We start from the raw sequence: 21,812 nt of genomic DNA, 5'->3' as shown, positions 1-21,812 counted from the left end.
AGGAACCTGGAAATGCCAAAAGGCATGGACAAAAAAGGCCCAACAAAAACCAGCTCTCTCTACCTGAAGGACCAGGAAAGGAATAGCTGAGCAAGACAGAAAACTTTACGATGATAACCACTCAACTAGCCAAATACCACAGAAAAAACTGGGGCCCCAACCACATTAACGGCAGTGAGGGCTTAGTAGGAAGCCCAGGCTTTCACACTCATGAGGCCATGCTGATGTGTCCCAACACCCACAATGGGGTAATGCCAGAAAACGCAAATTAGAGAGCCCAGACGTTCACCCCACTAGCCAGAAGGCAGGAAAAAGAAAACAGAAAAACACAGACCAAAAATAACAAACAGAAAGAAACTAAAATAAAATGGAAAACTTAAGTACTAATATTAACTACATTAAATGTAAATGATCTAAATATATGCATATCAATAAAAGACAGACATTGTCAGAGTAGATTAAAAAAAATGACCCAGCTATATGTTATCTATAAAAAACTCATTTCAAATATAATGATACAGGCAGGTTGAAAATAAAAGAATGGAAAAAGATATAATAAAATGAAAGCAGGAATATTTATATAATTATCAGATAAAATAGACTTGAGAACAAAGAAAATTACCAGACAAAAAAGGGCATTATATAATGATAAAGGATCAATTACCAAGAAGACTTACCAGTCCTAAATATGTATGCAACAAATAATAAAGCTGCAAAATATGTGAAGTAAAAACTGTGAGAACCTAAAGAATAGAAAAACATACAATTGGAGACATCAACACACCTCTTTTAACAACTGATAGAATAACTAGACAGAAAATCATCAAGGATACAGAAGAACTCAGCATCAACCAAGAGAATCTAATAGACATTTGTTGAACACTTATCAACAGTAGAATATATATTATTTTCAAGTGCCCATGAAACCTATACCAAGATAGGTCATATCATTGGCCATCAAACAAGCCTCAACAAATGTAAAGGAACTGAAATCATACAGAGTGTGTCCTCTGACCACAATGGAATCATGCCAGAAATCAATAAACAGGAAAATCTCAACAATTAGAAAGTAAACAACGTATTTCTACATAATCTACAAGTCAAAGAAGAAATCTCAAGGAAAATCAAAAAATACATCTAAGTAAACCAAAATTAAAACACTTAGAATCTGAGCTATTTGATCAGGAGGAAAAAAGAGAAAACACAATATATCAAAATCTGTGGGATACAGCTAAAGCAGTATTGACGGAAAAACTTATAACACCAAATGCATATAATAGAAAAGATGAAAAGTCTCAAATTAATAATGTAAGCATTCTTTTCAAGAATATAAAAAAGAAGAGCAAAATAAAACCAAAGCAAACACAAGAAAGGAAATAGTAAACAGAAATGAAAGAAATTGAAAACAGAAAAACGAGAGCTCCTGGGTGGCCACTGATGAAGGATGGCAAAATCATCTGGCCATCATTCTGTTTTCTTAATTGTCCAGTATCTCTCCAGGACACTGGAGGATTATTTTTTTTCTTTTAAGATAGAGTCTTGCTCTGTCACCCAGGCTGGAGTACAGTGGTGCAATCTCGGCTCACTGCAACCTCCAGGACACTGGAGGCTTTCTAGCGGGCATTTCTAGCTAGGGCAACCAAGGTGGATGATATGAAGATTAGACTACCTGCTCATGTAACTTGCTTGCGCTCTCTGGTCCTGCTCAGTCTTCAGTCCAGATGCACTATTTCCATTTTATGATAGTCTACTGCTAGTACTCGACTTTTTTTACTTGGTGAGTCTGGTAGAATCCTATTTTCAAAGTGAAGTCCCAGATCCAGTCATTTGGTGCCTCATGGCCAAGCAATCTGTCTCTACCAGAACCCAGAATCATGTCAGAAGTTGTTTTTCTTTTTTTTTTTTTTTTGAGATGGAGTCACCCAGGCTAGAGTGCAGTGGCGCGATCTTGGCTCACTGCAAGCTCCGCCTCCCGGGTTCACGCCATTCTCCTGCCTCAGCCTCCCGAGTAGCTGGGACTTACAGGCGCCCGCCACCAAGCCTGGTTAATTTTTTGTATTTTTAGTAGAGACGGGGTTTCACCATGTTAGCCAAGATGGTCTCGATCTCCTGACCTCGTGATCCGCCCGCCTCGGCCTCCCAAAGTGCTGGGATTACAGGCGTGAGCCACCGCGCCTGGCCCAGAAGCTGTTTTTCAAAAGGCATTTAATTCTATGCTGTGGACAGATGACCCTGATCCATAATATCATTACAGGGCCCGTGTTAGGCTTTCCATAAGCAACGTACTACATCTTTTCTCACTACTGACATCTCTAACATCATAAGGTCTTCCAGATGATATGACTCCAGCAGCAGCACTGCTTACACCACAGCCTGGAACTACTGCAGAGCCCTTTACTGCACTGTGTCTCATTCAAAGTTAACAACCTTCTGTGTCACCTAATATATGAGCCAGATCAATATTGCTAGATGAGCAATATATTACTTCTAGAAATACAAAGAGGCCCACCATGCATGTGCTTCAGTTTTTGTGGTGAGGGATTCAAGATGTGAGCAGTGATTTTCACTCTGGAGGGGATATCCTAGCATACCCATGGCCATTGGACCCCTAAAAATATCACTCAAGCTTTACATTGGACTCCTAAAATCTTCACTGAAAATCCAGGCAGGTCCCTGAATCTTTGTAGCATTTATCTTCCACCCTTGGGAGCACACACCTTTTACCAAGGCCTCCAGTATACGAGCCACCTGTTGTTTGTTCTGCTGATCAGCATAAAGTTATTAATGTAATGATCAGTGTGAAATTCTGTGGGATGAACAAGCAGTACAGATCTCTTTGGACTACATCTCATGAAAGGTAGGAGAGGGCTGGGCGTGGTGGCTCACTCCCAGCACTTTGGGAGGCCAAGGTGGGAGGACCACCTGACCTCAAGAGTTCGAGACCAGCCTGGCTAATACGGTGAAACCCGGTCTCTACTAAAAATACAAAATTAGCCGAGTGTGGTGGCACACACCTGTAGTCCCAGCTACTCGGGAGGCTGAGGCAGGAGAATCACTTGAACCTAGGGGGCGGAGGTTCCAGTGGGCCGAGATCGCATCACTGCACTCCAGCCTCAGCATCAGAGCAAGACTCCGTCTCAAAAAAAAAAAAAAAAAGGTAGGAGAGTTAACATAGCCCTGAGGCAAAACCTTAATACTTAATACTGTCTGCCCCATGTGAATACAACTGTGTGACCTTTTCTGATTCAAATGGAAAAGAATGCATTTGCCACATCAATTGCTATATACCATGCTCCTGCTCTAACAATGGTACCTGTCTAGCAAAGCAGCTGTGTTCAGGGTTACTATTCAATTAACTCTGTAGTAGTCTACAGTCCTTTGGGTCTTTAATGGTAGCAATAATCTGTCACCCTTCTCCCATTCCACAGAATGTGATCTTGTTTTATTATTATTATTATTATCTTGGCTGGGAGAAAGGAGGCAGTTTTAGGCATTCCTACTTGTCCTTCCTCACTGTGATAACTCTTACTCCACCAGACAAGCATCCAATGTAAGAGTTACCCCAACTGCCAGGTATATCAATTCCAATTATACACACCGAGGGCCTGGGGAGATCGCTATTGGGTAGGTTTCCAAACCCAGTGGACCCATTGTGAGAGTCTCAGGCTATCTCTGGTGCAGTTCTAAGAATTTTTCAGGAAAACAAATGGAGAACCTTTGAGGCCTGTCTTCCAGAAACATACCTGCCTTAAAATCCTTACCATGCTTAATCATTGGCTTGGGAGCAACTTGTTGGGAAGAATGGCTTCATACAAATGCAGTAGAATTCACAATACAGCACAGCTGGGCTATCAGTCAATTATGCCCCTGTGTGGGAAATCCAAGAAGCACATTTTCATGACTGCCATAGGTATAGTCCATGACTCAGGAACTGGAATACTATTGCAGTAACATACCACCACCTAACTCAGCATTCTCCCTAAAATAAAATGCTGCACTAGTGCTGTTCCCCCTCTACTCCCAGGCTGTCCAGCCACCCGACTCCCACAGACCCGCTCCTAAACTCAAGACCATTATTTCACTATTTTATAAGTTTACTCCCATAAGATTCCCAGATTACCCAAGACTTTTCCCAAATTTTAACATTTCCTCAGCTTATATTGGATGTAAAAATACCCTGAATTTAATTAGTTCCTATGCTTAAAGATTCCACTGTTTTTTTTTTTTTCTCCTGAAAGTTTACCTGAAACCTTTCAGGTGACCTGGAATAAATCGCTGAATGATATTTTGGAGTATTGACGCTTCTTCTTTATTCTGTACTCACCAAAATTTTTCATTAAAACCACTAGAAGATCTCTTCCCTCCCTTCCCTGCACAACTAAGCATGAAACAACCACTGCAGAACCCAAACCGTAAGTTGCAAATATTAGACTATTGGGCTAAAATAAAATGCCTTTCATCTACACAGAGGAAAGAGTCAGATATAGATTTGGTGAGTGAATGTTTCTACTCATGAAAACTAGACAAATGACACTTTGGGCTGGAGATGAAGAGAAGGCAGGACCACAATGCAGTCTGAAGTCTTTAATGTAGCAGGGGTGGGTCATTAGCCCCTACTGAAATTATAGAACAGAAATAAGTTACAGTTTTGCAGCTTATGTTCAGTGATGTATCAGTAAAGAAAAGTCTTATGTTTATTATATTCTATTTAACATAACAGATTGAACACATATTCACCAGAAATTATTAAACAAAAAGTAAAAGATTTAGAACAAATATTTAGAACATTCATTTCAGTGGGAATCTTCATTCCTCCATGGTTCTAGAACAGTGAAATAAACTGAGTTTGTATCCAGCATTAGACTCTTATTTTAAATCTAACAAATACTGATATACCTAGTAAATTAAAACAAGACTACTATGCCAAGTTGTATAAGTCACATAAATATAAACATACATTGAAGCAAACCTAAAATCCTCACTCACGTTCACCACAAAACTTTATGCAGCATAAATTACAGTATAAACAGTGTTAATATGTCTCATTTTGCAATGGACTTCAGTTGCATAAGCTAAAATTTGAAGCTTCACCCAAGGATTTAGCAGCCTGAAATTTACCCAGCATAATATAAAGAAGTTGTGTGACCCTCCATGCAGGGAAACTTGAGAGCCCACATGGCAAAAAAACCGAGGCCATTTCCCCAGGCAATGTGTCCTTCATCTGGAAACAGGTGGATTTGATAAATAGTCACTAGAAGATCATGTTACCACAAATTCTACACTGTCGTAGTCTCCTGAAGTAATTAAGTTATAACTATTAGAGGAAAAAACAAAACTATGAATTACTTTACAGTCCTTACAACTTGTACTATTTTATGAGAATTTTGTATATTAACACTTTGTAATACCTTTGTAAAATAATTAGGAAGCCCACCCTCTCAATGCCCCCAAAAAAGGATGGATGTCATCATTGTAATCATCCTGGATATAAAAGTACCTGCCACTCCAAGGGAAAGAAGCAACTAGAATACACAGAATTTGATCATGAACAAGCCTCATTTTGTCTTTCCCTCCTAAGTTTCCAGTTCCACCTAGGTCTTTGATTCAATTTAGAAAGAGAGATCGTACCAGCAAAAAAGCAGAAAAACTGGCGGAGGTAAAAGTTGATTACTACTTAATGTTGAGTAGAAAAAAAGGACTTATTAAACAATACTTCTAAATGATTTTCAGAATTCTAATCCTCTCATTCATTGACTTAAAAATAATGTATTACTTAGGGGCCTGGCAAGGTAAAGGGCATCTCCTCTGATCTTTGCCCAAAAATTTTCCTAAAATACTCCATATTATAATATTGTCCATTATAATATATCCATATTATAATATTGTCCATTATAATATATCCATATTATAAATGCATACATTTACTAATTTTCCTTAGGATGAAAAGATGGCTTAAATAATCATTAGCTTAGTTTTAAAACCCAAAATAATCGTTGCTATGTAAATTCTAAGGTTTTTTCCATTAAATAACTGAGAAGTTTAGAGGAAGCCAAAAATAATTTAAATGAATCCAAGTTTAATTTAAAAGTTACATCTAAAAGAAGAGATGAACAAAGCAGCAGTAGTAGACTCATTAATAAAATGGAAAAGCTGGTAATTATAAAATTCATGCAATTGCATTGATATGCTAATTAAATTTTATGTATAAGGTTAATTTAAAAGTATGTAGAATAAGTACTAATTTTGAAAATAACACTTGCATGCATATGGTAACAATATTTAACTAAAGGTATTACTAAGTAGCAAAGAAATACTATTAATTTATAAAGAAGGTAGTTTTTCTATTCGACTACTAAAGTCCCAATTCTAATAAAACACATCAAAATTAACAAATAATTATGATTCATTTAATGTTTCATCTTTAGATTCTTCATAATCTTCTTTGGGAAACATCATAATCTTCTTTGGGAAACATCCAAAGATAGGTTAATCCTAAATTTAAAAATGACAAAATTGAATTCTTGTTAATATAAAATATCATCATCAGTAGTCACTGAAAATTTTTAGCATTTCTAAGGCTATAAAGCAACAGTTAGAAACTCCCTGTACTTACTGTTTTAATGACTTTTACTTTCTCTAGTTGAACGTAAAAAGTTTCCAACAGACTCAATTATGTAACTCATATTTTTCTTTTCAACTCCAACTCCTGCCAATACCCTTGGTGACTTCAACAGTCCCATTTGCAAGAAATGTGTCACAGAAACATTGTGTCACAGGCTTTCACCTCCAGGCCACTTACTCACAACCAAGGCCATTGCCTAGACACTGTCATCACTGGAACTTGTGCTTTACCTCTAGGTGCTGAAACTTTTCAAATGTTCCTAGATGACATATTTTTATGCTCCTACTTTTTATACCCTTATACTCTCACTAAGCAAGGTATCTGCCCTCCTTTGAACTCCCAATCCCTTGATCTCCTGCGAATTTCATTTGTCTCCCTCCTCAGCCCCACAATCATCTCTCTCATTACTCCTGATTAAGTCCCTATAATCCCTGACTCCAAAACTGAAAATTCCTCTTTATCCTCGGCATTGCCTGATACTCTGTACTCGGTCCTCTCCTCTCTCTCCATCTTCACATTAAAGTCTTCATCTACATCTACTGTTAGAACTACATATGACCTTTATGCACTACAGATATCACACTACCTCCCGTACAACACTTCCAATAACTTACTTAGCATTTTTTCCTGAGTACCTCACTATTACCTAAAATTCAACATGCCAAAAGTAAAACTCAGTACCTTCATAAAATGAGTCCTTTCTCCTGACTTCCTTATTTCTTATTCACTCTCAAAACTCAGTATCATCTTATCCCCATACCTGATCATCTATCTCCTCTCTGCACCCTCTGCAACCCTCATTTGAGTGCATTTTACTTTTCACTTGGATGCTATTACAATCCCCAGATTTTCTTCACCTCTTATTTCACCTCCATTCCAAATCTTTCCACAAATGACATCATATTCTTTCTAAAATGCAAATGATAGCTCCACTGCTTTAAAATGTTCTATATATTCATAAAGAAACAAGATATTTGCATACTCTTACTATCTTCCTATGAAATACTAATTACAAAAGAAAAAACAGTACCTATAAATGGATAACAACTTAACCAAGAGCTCAAAGTTAACATCATCAATAAGGGATCAGTGAAGATCACATAACTCAAGATGCAATCCTTTGGGAAGTCACATTACATATACAACATTCCAGCCAAAAAATGCATAACATGAATCAAATCATAAGTAGGCATCAGCAAGTCTTGAGAAATAACCTGAAAAATGACAGGCCTGTATTTTTCAAAAATATCAATATCAAAAAAGACAAAGAAAGCCTGACAAACTGCTACAGATTAAGGAAGACCAGACACGACAGCTAAACACAATACATGATCCTGAACTGTATATCTAGTACCAAAATTTTTTTAAAGTTCCCATTAAAAACACTATTGGGGCAATAGGGAAAAAAGTGAAATGTAGGCTATAAATTATGTTTGATATTGATGTTCAATTTCCTGAATTTGATAACTGTAGTGTGGTTATACAAAAGATACCCTTGCTCTTAGGTTATATACACTGAAGTATTTATACACAGAGAGAGAAGAAGAATGAGCAAGCAAATGTGCCAAGATGTTAAAAAACAGTGAATCTTAGTAAACAATATACTGGAGTGCTTTGTATTAGCTTAATAATCTTTCTGTACATTTGAAATCATTTAGAATAAAAGAAAATGTTCCATTTCTTCATTCCCTACTGAATGAAGTATAAATCCTCAGCCCAAAATTCAGGTTAGACTCTTTGAAATACTATCTCAGTATACTTTTATACCTTTCTTAGGTTACTGTGTTAAACAATTTTTAATCAAAGTGTACATTCCCTAAACGTTTTCTTGACTCCATGAATTTGCTCATATTCATGTCTAAAATATACTCTCGGCTGGACACAGTGATTCATGCCTGCAATTCCAACACTTTGGAAAGCTGAGGCAGTAGGATCACTTGAGGCCAGGAGTTCAAGACCAACCTGGGCAACATAGCTAGACCCCCACCTATACAAAACAAAAATTTAACTAGCCAGGCATGGTGGTGCGTACTTGTAGTCCTATCTACTTGGGAGGGAATGCTGAAGTGGGAGGATCACTTGAGCCCAGGAGTTAGAGGCAGCAGTGGGCTATGATTGAGTCACTATACTCCAGGTTGGGTACAGAGTAAAAGCCTGTCTCTTTAAAAAAAAAAAAAAAAAAAGGATAACTGTATGTAGATTTCAGTAGAGGTGACAAAAAATAAAATAAAATAAGTAGAACAGCCTAAAGAAAACCAGAGGTACATGACCAGAGGTCAAGGGTAGGATGGAGATTTAAGGGTAATATACCCAGAAGAGTAGTTGAAGCTATAAAAATCTGTGAGTTATCTCAGAGTGAATATGTAAAGAGAGAATGGGACCAACAATCACTCCTAGGACAGCATTTGTTATTAGGTGGTGGCAAAGGTAAATATGGTAAGTGAGGCAGGACAAGGGCCATAACACAGCCTGCAGGACACTAAGACATAAAAGGGAGCAGTAGTAAGATAGCATTAAATATGACAGTATATTCAAAGGAAAAGAGGACTAAGTAGAGGTATAAACAAAAAGAAGATTCTGCCCTCAGAATAATGTAGTATATTGTACCCTCAGAGGGTACGACAGAAAAAAAGAAAGAAAAAGAAGAAGGAAAAACATGGAGCACAGAGAGAGAATTTCTAATAGCATGATGGACATGGGGCCCAAACGAAGTTTTAAAGGTCAATAAGTATTATAATGAGTGCCTACTATGTGCCAAACATTGTATTTAAGAAAGGAAATAGGCTGGAATTAGCAATGATTGGTTATACACTAATGTTTAGAGAAGGGAGGATACAGAAGGGAAGGGAAAAAATCTATACTCTATAATTATTACCTAAATAGATTCTTACCAGAAGATAAGAAGATTCATCTTGTGTAATTTGAGCCTGCAAAAAACATAAAAAATAAGGAAAATTTAAGTTGGCCTCTAGCACTGGTTTTCCCATTAATAAATACATATTATGGAATACAAGTTATAATACATTTTTAAACATAATTATTAGTTTTATAAAGAAGTTCTGTAATCTAGTTTAACACTGTAATGTAAAATAATGAACTGGTTTACAAGAGGCTATTTATGGAAAACACAGCATATTATTTTAAGTTGTTAAATAATCCTTACAAGATTACATTTAAGAGAAGGCCTCTTGCTGAGGCAGAAAAGAACCCAACAAGTTCAAAGTTATGCAGTGATCTGAATTAGTACTCAGAAGTATGTCCAGGTTTTTTGCACACTGCTTTGCCTATTCAAACATCCTTTTCATTTAAGATACCTCTGACTTCTTTTTCCTATCCACCCCCCACCTCATTCTCCTTCTTAAATGGATAAGAAAAGTGAAACACATTATCACTAATATGCCATTATTGCAAACAATTCATGCTACCACTGATGCAATATTATATGAATCATAAGTTTCCACTGCTTGCAAAATGGCATTCTGTTTTCATGATTATCTTATGAAAATATTCTTCACGAAATTAAATACTGCAATTTTACTGACTATGAAATAGAAGTTGCCATAGAATGACCGTACTAAGAACTCACAGAAACATTCATGATAGCATGTGCAGGAAAGAAAGACATGTTAAGGAAATAAATGCATGTTAAGGAAAGAAAATAACTTGTGATGTATCAATTCACATTGCATTATTAGTTACATAAATTTTATCCAACTTAATTTTTTGAAAATCCAGAACTACAAATTATTTTAATAAACACACCAGACTACATCTAATTTCGCTCTGACCACAATATCAACTCAATAGTGAAGCAGCTTTAGAGCACGGTTTAATTCATGAGTTGTTTTCCAGGAATGAAATAATGACATCAAGGCTATAACTCAAGGGTAGATTTTGTTAAATGCATTAAGTAGGAATATAGCTTCCATGGAGAGGAAATGACTACGTGAAGTGACACAATGTATAATTTTATATTGCAGTTAAAATGTTTTTCTTCATCAATACCGATGAGCTTTGTAATTTGTATTTTTTAATTGGCATTAAGATTCACATTTAACAGAAAAGTATGTTCCCTTTGCTCAGTAAATTTCAGTCAACACACACCTTCTACATTCCTCCACTCACTCCTATACCTGTGCTCTCTGCGCTCACTGCTTGCAGGTGCTCTGTACTTCTAATTATGATGAATAGTGATAATATGGTAGTCTCATTTCTATAGTTCTATATATGGAATGTGACAATTAAGAAAACTACTGATCTCATGCAATCCCAGGATAACTAAACTGTTACAGAGGTCACTCTTTTTAATACAATAAAAATTGTGTTAACTTACTTTCACTAGATAACCTTTGGCATTTCAGCCTGTGTCTATATTTTTCATTTTCTTCAAGCATTCTTGAAATGACTTTGTATACTCTATTCCATACTAAAGCCTTAAAAAGATAAGCACAGTAAAGGAATGCTGAGCAGAAAAGTAGGAATATATTTTCATGGAGGCAACTGGGAATGACTCAACTGTGTTGTATGTCAATTGATATCATCCTTATAAGGCTATATTAGTATTTAGAGAACTAAAACCTAAGTGTAATTGTTTACCCACGATCACTGAAATATCTGTTCTCTTTTTCAAAATTCCTAGAATTTCCTCCCTGTAGTATTTAAATTAACTGTCCTGGATGAAGTTGCCTTTCAAAGGCAATGACTACAAAATCCTACCTAATTGATTCTAACACATTCCATTCTGAAAGCTAATTTTAAAAAACTGTGAATTTATATTCCAATGATTAAACCATTGGGCAATGATTTGATTTTTTAAATGTATTTTATTCCAGTTAAGAATTAAGTATTTATCCTAGGACATACCAAAGCAATAGTACTAGAGAACATAAATATACCGGAATAGAAAGAACACGGATTATAGAATCAAACAAATAGATCTAGGCTCAAATTCTGGCTTTGCCATTTTCCAGTTGCCTGGGAGAGTATTTTAATCTCATCTAGGAATAACTTCATACATTGGATTATAAGAATTAAGGAAAAAAATATTTAATACATATGTAAAGCACTTACCCTAGTATCTGGCACACAGTAATTAAAAGGAAGTATTGGTTATTGCTCTTTTCTCCTCACCTAAAAGGAACTGGTTCTCAGAAGAAACATCTCTTAGTACAGTGGGAAAATTAGATTCTCACTCAAAATATATTTGGTGCAAGAGTTACTAACCTCTAATGCTATTTTATACCATACACGGATATCAAACAAACTCAAAGCTCAGAAACAACACAATGTTATGTGTCTCTATCAACCAATAATTTCTTTAAACTGAATATAAACGATGCTGTGAAATATAAACATACAGTGGCAGTCAAAGACTTGCAGAGCATCCGATCTTGAATATGTTCAAAACACTCAAGTTACCATGACATTTTGACAACTAGCAGCGAGAACAGTTCAGCAGCAGTGGATCATCCTTCTCAGATTGCCTGCTAGAAACCTATTACATATTCCTTGTCTTTAAAAAGACCAACATAGATACATTATTCTTTTCTATGAAATCTGTGATTTTCTTCTTATACTACATTATCTATCACAGTTGATTATATTCTGTGGAACATATATCATGCTTTGAAAAATCCTCCAGTGGGGTTACATTTTGATTAAAATGTGTTTTATACCTTCACTGGTATAACACTGGAAGGACAATTCTTTATGGTTAATAAATATTTCCAAACCCAGTTCCATTTCTTCTGAATTACTTCTATTTCTCATTTCAGAAAATTAAATTATTCAAAAGATGGTACTATTTTCACTGTCTTGAATATCTTTACACATTTGTATTTAGAGAGGATGATCTAAAATTCAAATATTGCTCATTCTCCTTTACAGCAATATACCTTTTTCTTTTTCTTCATTATTTTGGAAGCTTCATTCAATGGTATGGGAAAATCATACTTTTTAGCTGCATCCTTCTGGATTAAACCTAATTTTTAAGAAGAAAGTGAAAAGGTCAACATATATAAGGATTTACTATCTGAAAATAGAAACCATATAAATGTTTCTTGAGGTCTCCTTGGGGATTTTTATACTTGTTGGTATATTTCTGATCACCAGGTAATACTGGTTTACCAGTTCACTAATAACATGTTGAAAACAACCAAGAAAACTAGACATAATCTGGCAAGTACCCAGAAAATCATCCAGCTAGTTCAGTCTTCCTTTTCTGGTTTGTAAGGCTAGTCCCAAAAAGACCAACAACAGAATGAACAAATACCAGATAACACATGTTGCCCCAGTGTATCTCTACAGTCTCCATTCTTCTCAGTGCAACTCCACACAGACATTACACTTCCAACTACACAATACCTTGTGGTACCTCAAATGTATCTAATTTCTAACACTTTCAGCACACACGCACACACACACACACCCTCCCAGGCAAATTTCTACCTGTTCAAGACTCATCTCACACGTACCTCTTCTCTACAGCCTTCCCTCAAACACACGCAGCTCAACACACAGCATGGCTCCGAGAACACCTTCTTCATAGCACTCAGCCCACCTTTTTATCATGTGTTTCCTCCACTAGGCTCTGACCTCCTGGAAGGCAATGGCCATGTGTGTCTTAGTCATCTTTCCACTCACACTACCACATACATAGTAGTACTAATAAGGGTTATCCAGAGTGAATGGGCTTCCTGAATACTCACTAAACCATGCTGCCTTCCCAAATGTTAACTGTTAGAAGAAAACCCAAGGGTTTGTTTTTCCAAAGACAAAATTATAAAATAACGAGCATGTGTTCCCTGAAAGCCTTTATATTGGCTCTCATTTTGTCTAGAATATGCCCTCACCTCAACCCTTCCCCACCTTGTTCCTGCGCTACCACTGCTCTATATCTCACTTTCTTCTACTCTTTCAATACTTAGCTTTCCAGGGAGACTTCTCTGATCTGACAAAGCATCCTCTGGCTCAGGTATCACAGGATTTATCACACTGTTTACTTGAGGAGTGTGTTTTATTCTTCACTAGAGATCCAGTATCCAATTCTATTGATATCAGCTATACAATAAGTATTCCATTTGTTGAATAAACTAGAATATGCTCTAAAATGGCATTTCGCAATTTGTGAGAAACATGCCACTGATTTGGAGCAGGTCACAAACATATAGACATAGCACTAAGGAATATTAACTCATATGGTGAGAAACTCTCTCTCCAGTTTTTTTCAATATTCTGATTACATTTGGCAGAAAGTCTAAGTTTGGTACCAGTATGTTATTAAGACTTCTCTAAGACTTGCATCTCCCTTTGTGACCACAGACAACTCTCAGCAGACAACCTACTTAGCTAGAATTTAATAATATTGTTTTGCCTTTATTATATTTGTTTCTAATTAATTTCTATTTATAGCAAATGGTACAGTTTTCCACTGAAGTAACGATTTAAAGTGTTCTAAAAAGAAATTTAGTTAAAAGGGAAAATGTGCCTATTTAAATAAATATATTAAGTAAATAATAGTACAGATGATATGCAGATATGGCATAGGAAAATAATTTGAGTTTGGGAAACTCTGCTCTTCATAAACCCGTATTTATCCTTACCTCTAAATGCCTACAACCTTTGGAATACTATATTTGCATCATTCCCAAATGTTTCTTGTTTGTAAGTCTTACCAACATAGACCTATACTCCTTGAGAAAACACAGGAGTCATCAAGTCTACCCGTAATTACTTGGGGATCTAAAATACAAGTACAGAAGATGTGAAAAAGAAAAAAGACATATTTCTTCCACTCATTTTTTGTATTGTACTGAGACTAGCTCCAGTGTATTTCATGGATTTTGTCCTGACTTATGTTTCAAATCTTTCTCTAGTCCTCTTTCAACCCACTCTGACCCAGTCATTCTTCCTAATCGCTGTCCATCACTGATCCATACTCGGTGCTTTGTTCACATGTTTTCCCCACCTAATTCTCCTATCTCAGCCCCATGTGTTAATCTCATGGAGCTCCCACTACCATAAAGCCTTCCCTGATTCTCTCATTCCCCAAATTATTCACCACTTCCAAAGCATTCATTTGTACTTCCACAACAGCATTCATCATCTTCCATTACATATAAATCATAAATGCAGCTTTCAAGTTCTGTAAGGACAGGGAACTAGCCTGATTTATTAGTCTTATTTGAAATGTTAGAAGAGTTGCTGATTTGCCTACTCCTGAATCTCTAAACTTCGGTACATTTCCAAACAGCTTACAAGTTTATCTTCCAGAAGTGCACCTGTCTCTGATAACTTTACTCCACCCCACCATTCAAAAATCTTCAGTGACTATAAAAATGACAGTCTCCAAGGTATTCCATAATGTGGTCCAAAACTTACTTTTCATTCATTCAATAAATAGTACATGTCCACTGTGTGCTAGACATGCTAATCACCATCTTCCCTTCAAGCCATCTCCGTTCAATGTGCCAGCATTTACTGGGCACTAATTCTGTGCCAAACACTGTGCTAGGCACTCTGCATGTATTACTTCATTTAACCTTCACAGCAACCCTTTAAGGTAGGAACCATTACCCCCATTTTACAGATAAGGACACTGAGAATAATAGTGGTTAACTAACTTGGCCAATATTATCCTGCTGATGAATGACAGAACCAAGGATTATGCCTTTCTGACTCCAAAGCCAATGCTCTTGATAACCTCTACTGTCCCACTAGTGACTTCTCTATTCATGTCCCCTGATTTTCTGCATCTATGCCCCTTCTTTCCTTGAACTTGACTATCAAAGCTATTCTCAGCTCACTCTTACAACACTTATATCTACTAGTTTATATTTCCATTATTCATTAATTAATAAGTCCCTTGAGAGCAGACTACTTGTCTGATACATCTGTGTCACTAACATCTGACCTAGTGCCCACAACATGATAGGTTTTAAATAAATGTTACTGAATGAATAAATTCATCTTTTTCCCCATAGAGGGTGACACATTTAATGAATGTCTACTTAATATTAACATTAAGGGCTGGGTGTGGTGGTTCATGCCTGTAATGCCAGCACTTTGGGAGGCCAAGGTAGGTGGATCACCTGAGGTCAGGAGTTCAAGACCAGCCTGGCCAACATGGTGAAATCCCATCTCTACTAAAACTACAAAATCAGCCAGGCGTGGTGGCACACGCCTGTGGTCCCAGCTACTTGGGATGCTGAGGCAGGAGACTCACTTGAACCTGGGAGGCAGAGGTTGTAGTGAGCCGAGATCGCACCACTGCACTCCATCCTGGGAGACAGTGCGAGACACTGTCTCAAAACAAAAACAAAAACAAAAACAAACATTAAGTACACCCAAGACTGAGTAAAACCTAAGCACTTAAGCACTTTCTGGCTTGGTTTAAACGTAAGTCTACACCAGGACCCCCTTCCCTTGACTATAACCTTGGCTTCGCAAGCACAGCAGGGTGGTCACTAACGTTAGTGGCTCCATTATCCACGCAGTTGCCCAGCACAGAGACTTCAGACTTGGCCGCAATTCTTCCTTCTCTCTTTCAGTAAGCTATGTGATCCTGTCCATTCTGCCTCCACTGCCAGTGCCTTAGTTCAGGCCTTCACTCTTTCCACTGGACTACTGTAACTGTCTTGTAACTGTTCTCTGGCCTCCAATCTCTCCCACCCCCCAATTCCTTTGTGACAGGGGTAACATGATCAGATCCAGAGGAAGGAAAACTAGGAGGTGGGAGTAGCTGGACCGAGAAGAAACTCCAAAACACTTCCCAAAGCCAAACTTGCACCAAAAAAAGGTCATGGTCACTGCTTGGTGGTCTGCTGCCAGTCAGATCCACTATAGTTTTCTGAATCCCAGCGAAACCATTACATCTGAGAAGTATGCTCAGCAAATGAATGAGATGCACTGAAAACTGCAATGCCTGCAGCCGGCATTGGTCAACAGTAAGGGCTGAATTCTCCACAACAACGACAGATCACGCACTGCACAACCAATGCTTCAAAAGTTGCACAAATTGGGCCACAAAGTTTTGCCTCATCCACCATATTCACCTGACCTCTTGCCAACCAACTACCACTTCTTCAGGCATCTGGACAACTTTTTGCAGGGAAAATGCTTCCACAACCAGCAGAACACAGAAAATACTTCCCAAGTGTTCGTCAAATCCCAAAGCGTGGACTTTTATACTACACGAATAAACAAACTTATTTCTTGCTGGCAAAAATGTGTTTATTGAAATGGTTCCTATTTTGATTAATAAATATGTGCTTGAGCCTAGTTATAATGACCTAAAACTCAAGGTCCAAAACCACAATTACTTTTGCACCAACTTAATAAATTATCAAAGTAAATTTGATTTTGAAAGAATAGCAAACAAAATATTTATATATTTTTCAACTTGAGATTTTTTTTTTCAGTCTAACCTGCCTCTAAGTCAGTCTCCCCTGTACAGCACGGACAATAAATCTGACCCTACCACTTTTCTTTTTTCTTTTTGAGACAAAGTCTTGCTTGTCACCCAGGCTGGAGTGCAGTGGCATGATCTCAGCTCACTGCAACCTCCTTCTCCTGGGTTCAAGCCATTCTCCTGCCTCAGCCTCCCCAGTAGCTGGGATTACAGCAGGCGCGCACCACCACACCCGGCTAGTTTCTGTATTTTTGGCAAAGATGGGGTTTCACCATGTTGGCCAGGCTGGTCTCAAACTCCTGATCTCGTGATCTGCCCACCTTGGCCTCCCAAAGTGTTGGGATTACAGGTGTGAGCCACCACGCCTGGCTCCTATCACTTTTCTTATTCAAAATCTTTTAACGCAGGGCTTCTGGGTAGCTTAAGACAATAGCAAGCAAAAAACCACACCCTCAGCATCACTTTAAGACAAAGGATGCTGAAGCTGCAAAACAACTGTAAGTAAAATGAGAAAAAAACATTAAATTGCTGCTCTATGATCCCATATGCCCTAGACCTACAGGGGCTCTGGCCAGCAGGGAAAAGAAACTAGAAACACTACAAAAATGCCTCAAAAGAGCTGACGTGACCAACATTAAGATTAAATGCATTCTAAATCTGAAAATAGTATTAAAAAAATAACTAGGCAAATCAGAGTACAGACTACAGGGAAGAAATTTAAAGAGACAGACACAACACAGAATGCTAAGCATGCAATATAATGGACAGACTCAGTTTAAAGGGGCAAGCATGATTTAAAGGAGCAGTCTTCCAATGGCATGGTTTCTGAGGTGAAAAGAACAAAAAGGATGATCAATTAGGTCACAAAGAAAATACCAGTAACATCCATAAAATGAAGGCATCACAAACAATACTCTCTGATCACAATAAACCTAGAGTTTACTAGCAAAAATTAAAAATAAAAATCAGAGACACTCTGAAAACTTAAAAATTTTAAATCTATTAAGCAACTCTATGGAAAGGAGTTAAAAATTACAGAATTTCTTTTAAAAATAGTGACAATGAAAACACTACCTATTGGAATCTATGGGATGTATTTAAAGTAGTGGTTAGAAGAAAATTCACTGCACTAAACACTTAATAACAATAATAAAAATAAATGAATTAAATTCCCTGCTCACAAAAAAAGTATAAGAAGAACAAAGTAAACCAAAAGAAAGCACAAAATATAATAATATTAAAAGCAGAAATTAATGAGGAAGAGACTAGAGAAACAAAATATCTAATGAATAAATCAAAACCTTGATTCTTCTTTTTTAGAGACAGGTTCTCACTCTGTCTCTCCAGGCTGAAGGCCATATCATAGCTCACTGCAGCCTTGAACTGCTGGCCTTAAGCAATCCTCCCGTCTCAGCCTCCCAAAGTGATAAACTTAGAGGTACAGTGTGAGGCACTGTACCGGGCCAAAATCTTAGTTTAATAAAAAAAAAAATTAACAAAATAGACAAAATGTTGGCTAACTTGATCAAGAAAAAGAGAGAGTGCACATATACATAGGAAAAGAAATGACAAGAGGGAAACAACCATTAAAACACAAGAAAATGTTTAAACATCACAAGACACTACTTTGCAGACATCTATGCAAACGAATTTGGAAACCCAGACGAAATAGATAATTACTTAAAGAAATACAGATTACTAAAATTGACCTATTAGAGTTAGGAAGCCTACAAAGATCAATCTCCATAGAAAATATAGAGAAAGTTATTAAGCAATTATCCCACAAAAAGCACTAGGTCCTAATAGTTACAGAAGAATTCTACCTAAGCTTCAAAGACAAGATAATCCCAACATTCTATAAATTACCCAAGGGCACAGAAAAGGAAAAATTCCTAATTCCTTTTATGAAGTAAACACAGCTCTGACACCTAAACCAGATAAAGGAGTACAAAGAAAAACTAAAGATCACTATCTCTCCTGAATACTGATACAAAAATTATACACAAATTATTAGCAGAGTCCAACACTGTATTAGGAAAATAACACACCAAAACCAAGTAGAATTTACTTCAGGAATGCAAGGTTGGTACAATAATTGGAAATCCATTTATATTACATTCCATACTAATAAACAAATCTAAAGAGTATCTCCCATAGACCTGAGAAACCCTCTGACAAAAATCAACACCCATTCATGATAAAAAAAAAAAAACATTGAAAAAACAAGTATTGAGGGATACTTTGTAATATTTGAAATATATAATCCTTAGTCATATAGCCAGTACCTGATTTAATGGGGAAACACTATAGGCATTTTCCCTATGGTCAGGAATAAGGCTAAGGTGCCTGCTATCTCCAACACTATTCAACATTGCCCTTGAGGTATTAGCAAATGCAATTAGACAAAATAAATCTATTGCAGGCAAAGAATGGGTGAAAAAGAAACAAATTATATCTCTTTACAAATAATATATATTGATACCTGGAAAATCATGAGAATCAAGGATAAAACTAATAATAAAAGTATCCAGTGAGTTAATAGGATCCAAAATTAGCATGCAAAAACCAATAGGCTAAGTGAAAGAAGCCAGTCACAAAAGCCCACATACTCTATGATTCAACATATACGAAATGTCCAAAATGGTTCAATCTATGGAGACAAAAAACAGATTAGTACTTGGTTAGGGCTGGGCTTATGCGTAAAGGAGGGCAAATAGGGAGAATGCTGAGCAATGTTTAATGGATACAGGGGTTCTCTTGGGGTTAAAAATATTCTAAAATAGCGGTGATGGTTGCACAACCGTGAATATGTGAACTATGCATGCGAAATGGGTGAATTGTATGCACTGTGAACCATAGTTTAATAAAGCTGTTATTCAATAAGTACAGGTGATGGAAATGTTCTATATCTCAATTATGGTGGCAGTTACTAGGGTGTGTATAAATCTGTCAAACCTCTTCAAAACATATGTAAATTAATCCTCAGTAAAGTGGACTTAGAAAAACCACGAGAGGGCCTGGCACAGTGGCTCACGCCTGTAATCCCAACACTTTGCGAGGCCGAGGCGGGTGGATCACCTGAGGTCAAGAGTTCGAGATCAGCCTGGTCAACATGGTGAAACCCCATCCCTACTAAAAATAGAAAAAAATCAGCTGGGCGTGGTGGCAGGTGCCTGTAATCCCAGCTACTTGGGAGGCTGAGGCAGGAGAATCGCTTGAACCAGGGGAGCGGAGGTTGCAGTGAGCCAAGATCACATCATTGCACTCTAGCCTGGGCAACAGGGCAAGACTCCGTCTCAAAAAAAAAAAAGAAAAAGAAAAAGAAAAACCAAAAGAGGCCTGGCCCAGTGGCTCATGCATGTAATCCCAGGGCTGGGAGGCTGAGGCAGGAGGATCAGTTGGGCCCAGGAGTTCGAGACCAGCCTGGGTAACACAAGGAGACACCCATGTCTACAAAAGATAAAAAAAGTAGCTGGGCATGGAGGTGCCCACCTGTGGTCCCAGCTACTCAGGAGGCTGAGGTCAAGGCTGCAGTGAGCCTGTGATTGGACCACCACACTCCAGCCTGAGTAACACAGCAAGACCCCGTCTCAAAAAAAAATAAATTGGCTTCCTATACACAGTAAGCATTTAGAGGGAGTTTCATAAAAAGAAACCCCATTTACAACAGCAAAGAAGATTAAATATTTAGGAATAAATTGATCAAGACATATCCAAAACCTATGGGAGGATAATTTTTGAATTTAAGACATTTCCTGATTTAAAAGTAAAGCTCATGCTGTTTTTAGCCAGGATGACTGAACAGCATCCCGAAGTCGGTCTTCCAGGTGAGGGGATTTGCGAACTCAACGAATCTCACTCAGCTGGAACGGAAACACGCAGACCAAAAGCCTCCGTGAGGGGGCCGTAAAGGCTCCATTCAACAACCTCTCCTCTTATGTCAGGTGCCCGTGCCGGCCACAGCTGGCCCTCTGAAAGGAATTACTGGGCTTCTCCTCCCCCGCGCGTGCTCGCAACACGGCCTGACAGGAAAGCCGCCCCCAGCCTCCCGCGTGCCGCAAGATGGCAGCTGAGCCCGCGCCATCCCGCCCCGCCCCGCCCCGCCGCACCACCTGCACGCGCCGACGGTCTGGTGCCGCTCTGAACTCTCGACGCCTGCAGCTGGGAGGAGGCAGAGGCCGCAGCCTCCACACCAGGGGTCGTGGGGACCCTGCGCTGGGAACCGGGGGGCAGCTTGCTGCCACCCTGAACGCCGGCCACCGCCATCGCTTCCCTCGGCTTCTGGCGACAGCCAGCCCCAGGCCCCTGACCCCAAAGGCCTTGAGCTCCGCGCCCGCCCAGGTGCAGGACGCCACCGCATTGATGCGAGCCGAAGCGCGTCACATAGACGAAGCGCGCCGAGTCCTGCTCCCGACCCCGGCCTGCCCCCGCCATCGCAGCTTCAGTCAACGGCTGTCGGGCCCTCAGCAAACACGCCCTGACGGCGCACTGTGCAGGCGAGGGGTGCGGGGAGCGGTTAGGGCCAGACCACCCTGCGGGGATTGCGGGGGGAGGGAGTTAGGGTCAGACCACCGCGCGAGGATGGGGGGGTTAGGACCAGACCATCCCGTGGGGATGGGGGGGACAAAGGGTTAGGGCCGGACCATGGCGCAGGGATGAGGGGGACGAGTTTAGGGCCGGACCACCCCGTAGGGATGCGGTGACTGGGTTAGGGCCAGACCACCGCGTGGGGATGAGGGGAGGGGGTTACGGCCGGACCACCCCGCAGGAATGGGAGGGTGG

At 38.7% G+C, this 21,812-nt stretch overlaps 1 protein-coding gene across 2 annotated transcripts; it reads right to left on the bottom strand.

Annotated features, from left to right (window-relative positions):
- Positions 1 to 4,569: 4,569 nt before the first annotated feature.
- Positions 4,570 to 21,567, bottom strand: C4H5orf47 (chromosome 4 C5orf47 homolog). Of its 2 annotated transcripts, XM_054489118.1 has the most exons (5): positions 21,143 to 21,523; positions 12,517 to 12,602; positions 10,956 to 11,055; positions 9,514 to 9,549; positions 4,570 to 6,492 (listed from the first exon to the last, which is right to left on the bottom strand). In XM_054489118.1, exons 1-4 carry the CDS (start codon positions 21,462 to 21,464, stop codon positions 9,530 to 9,532), a joined length of 528 nt encoding a protein of 175 aa, XP_054345093.1. In that variant the 5' UTR covers positions 21,465 to 21,523; the 3' UTR covers positions 4,570 to 6,492; positions 9,514 to 9,529. The 2 variants fall into 2 exon arrangements, with proteins under 2 accessions (XP_054345093.1, XP_054345094.1); XM_054489119.1 differs by lacking the exon at positions 10,956 to 11,055 and having other exon boundaries at positions 21,143 to 21,567.
- Between the last annotated feature and the right edge of the window lie 245 nt (positions 21,568 to 21,812).

The sequence above is a fragment of the Pongo pygmaeus genome, chromosome 4, assembly GCF_028885625.2.
Source record: "Pongo pygmaeus isolate AG05252 chromosome 4, NHGRI_mPonPyg2-v2.0_pri, whole genome shotgun sequence".
NCBI classification, from domain to species: domain Eukaryota; kingdom Metazoa; phylum Chordata; class Mammalia; order Primates; family Hominidae; genus Pongo; species Pongo pygmaeus.
The sequence above is the reverse complement of the archived record's forward strand: the minus strand, read 5'-3'. Positions and strand labels throughout refer to the sequence as shown.

Excerpts from the sequence above, each read along its gene's own strand:
- C4H5orf47 (XM_054489118.1), bottom strand. The coding sequence starts at position 21,464 with ATGGCGGGGGCAGGCCGGGGTCGGGAGCAGGACTCGGCGCGCTTCGTC. Across the intron at positions 12,603-21,142 it reads CAGACCGTCGGCGCGTGCAG|GTTTAATCCAGAAGGATGCA; the intron begins GTGGTGCGGCGG and ends CTTAAAAATTAG. Across the intron at positions 11,056-12,516 it reads TAATGAAGAAAAAGAAAAAG|GCTTTAGTATGGAATAGAGT; the intron begins GTATATTGCTGT and ends TATCTTTTTAAG.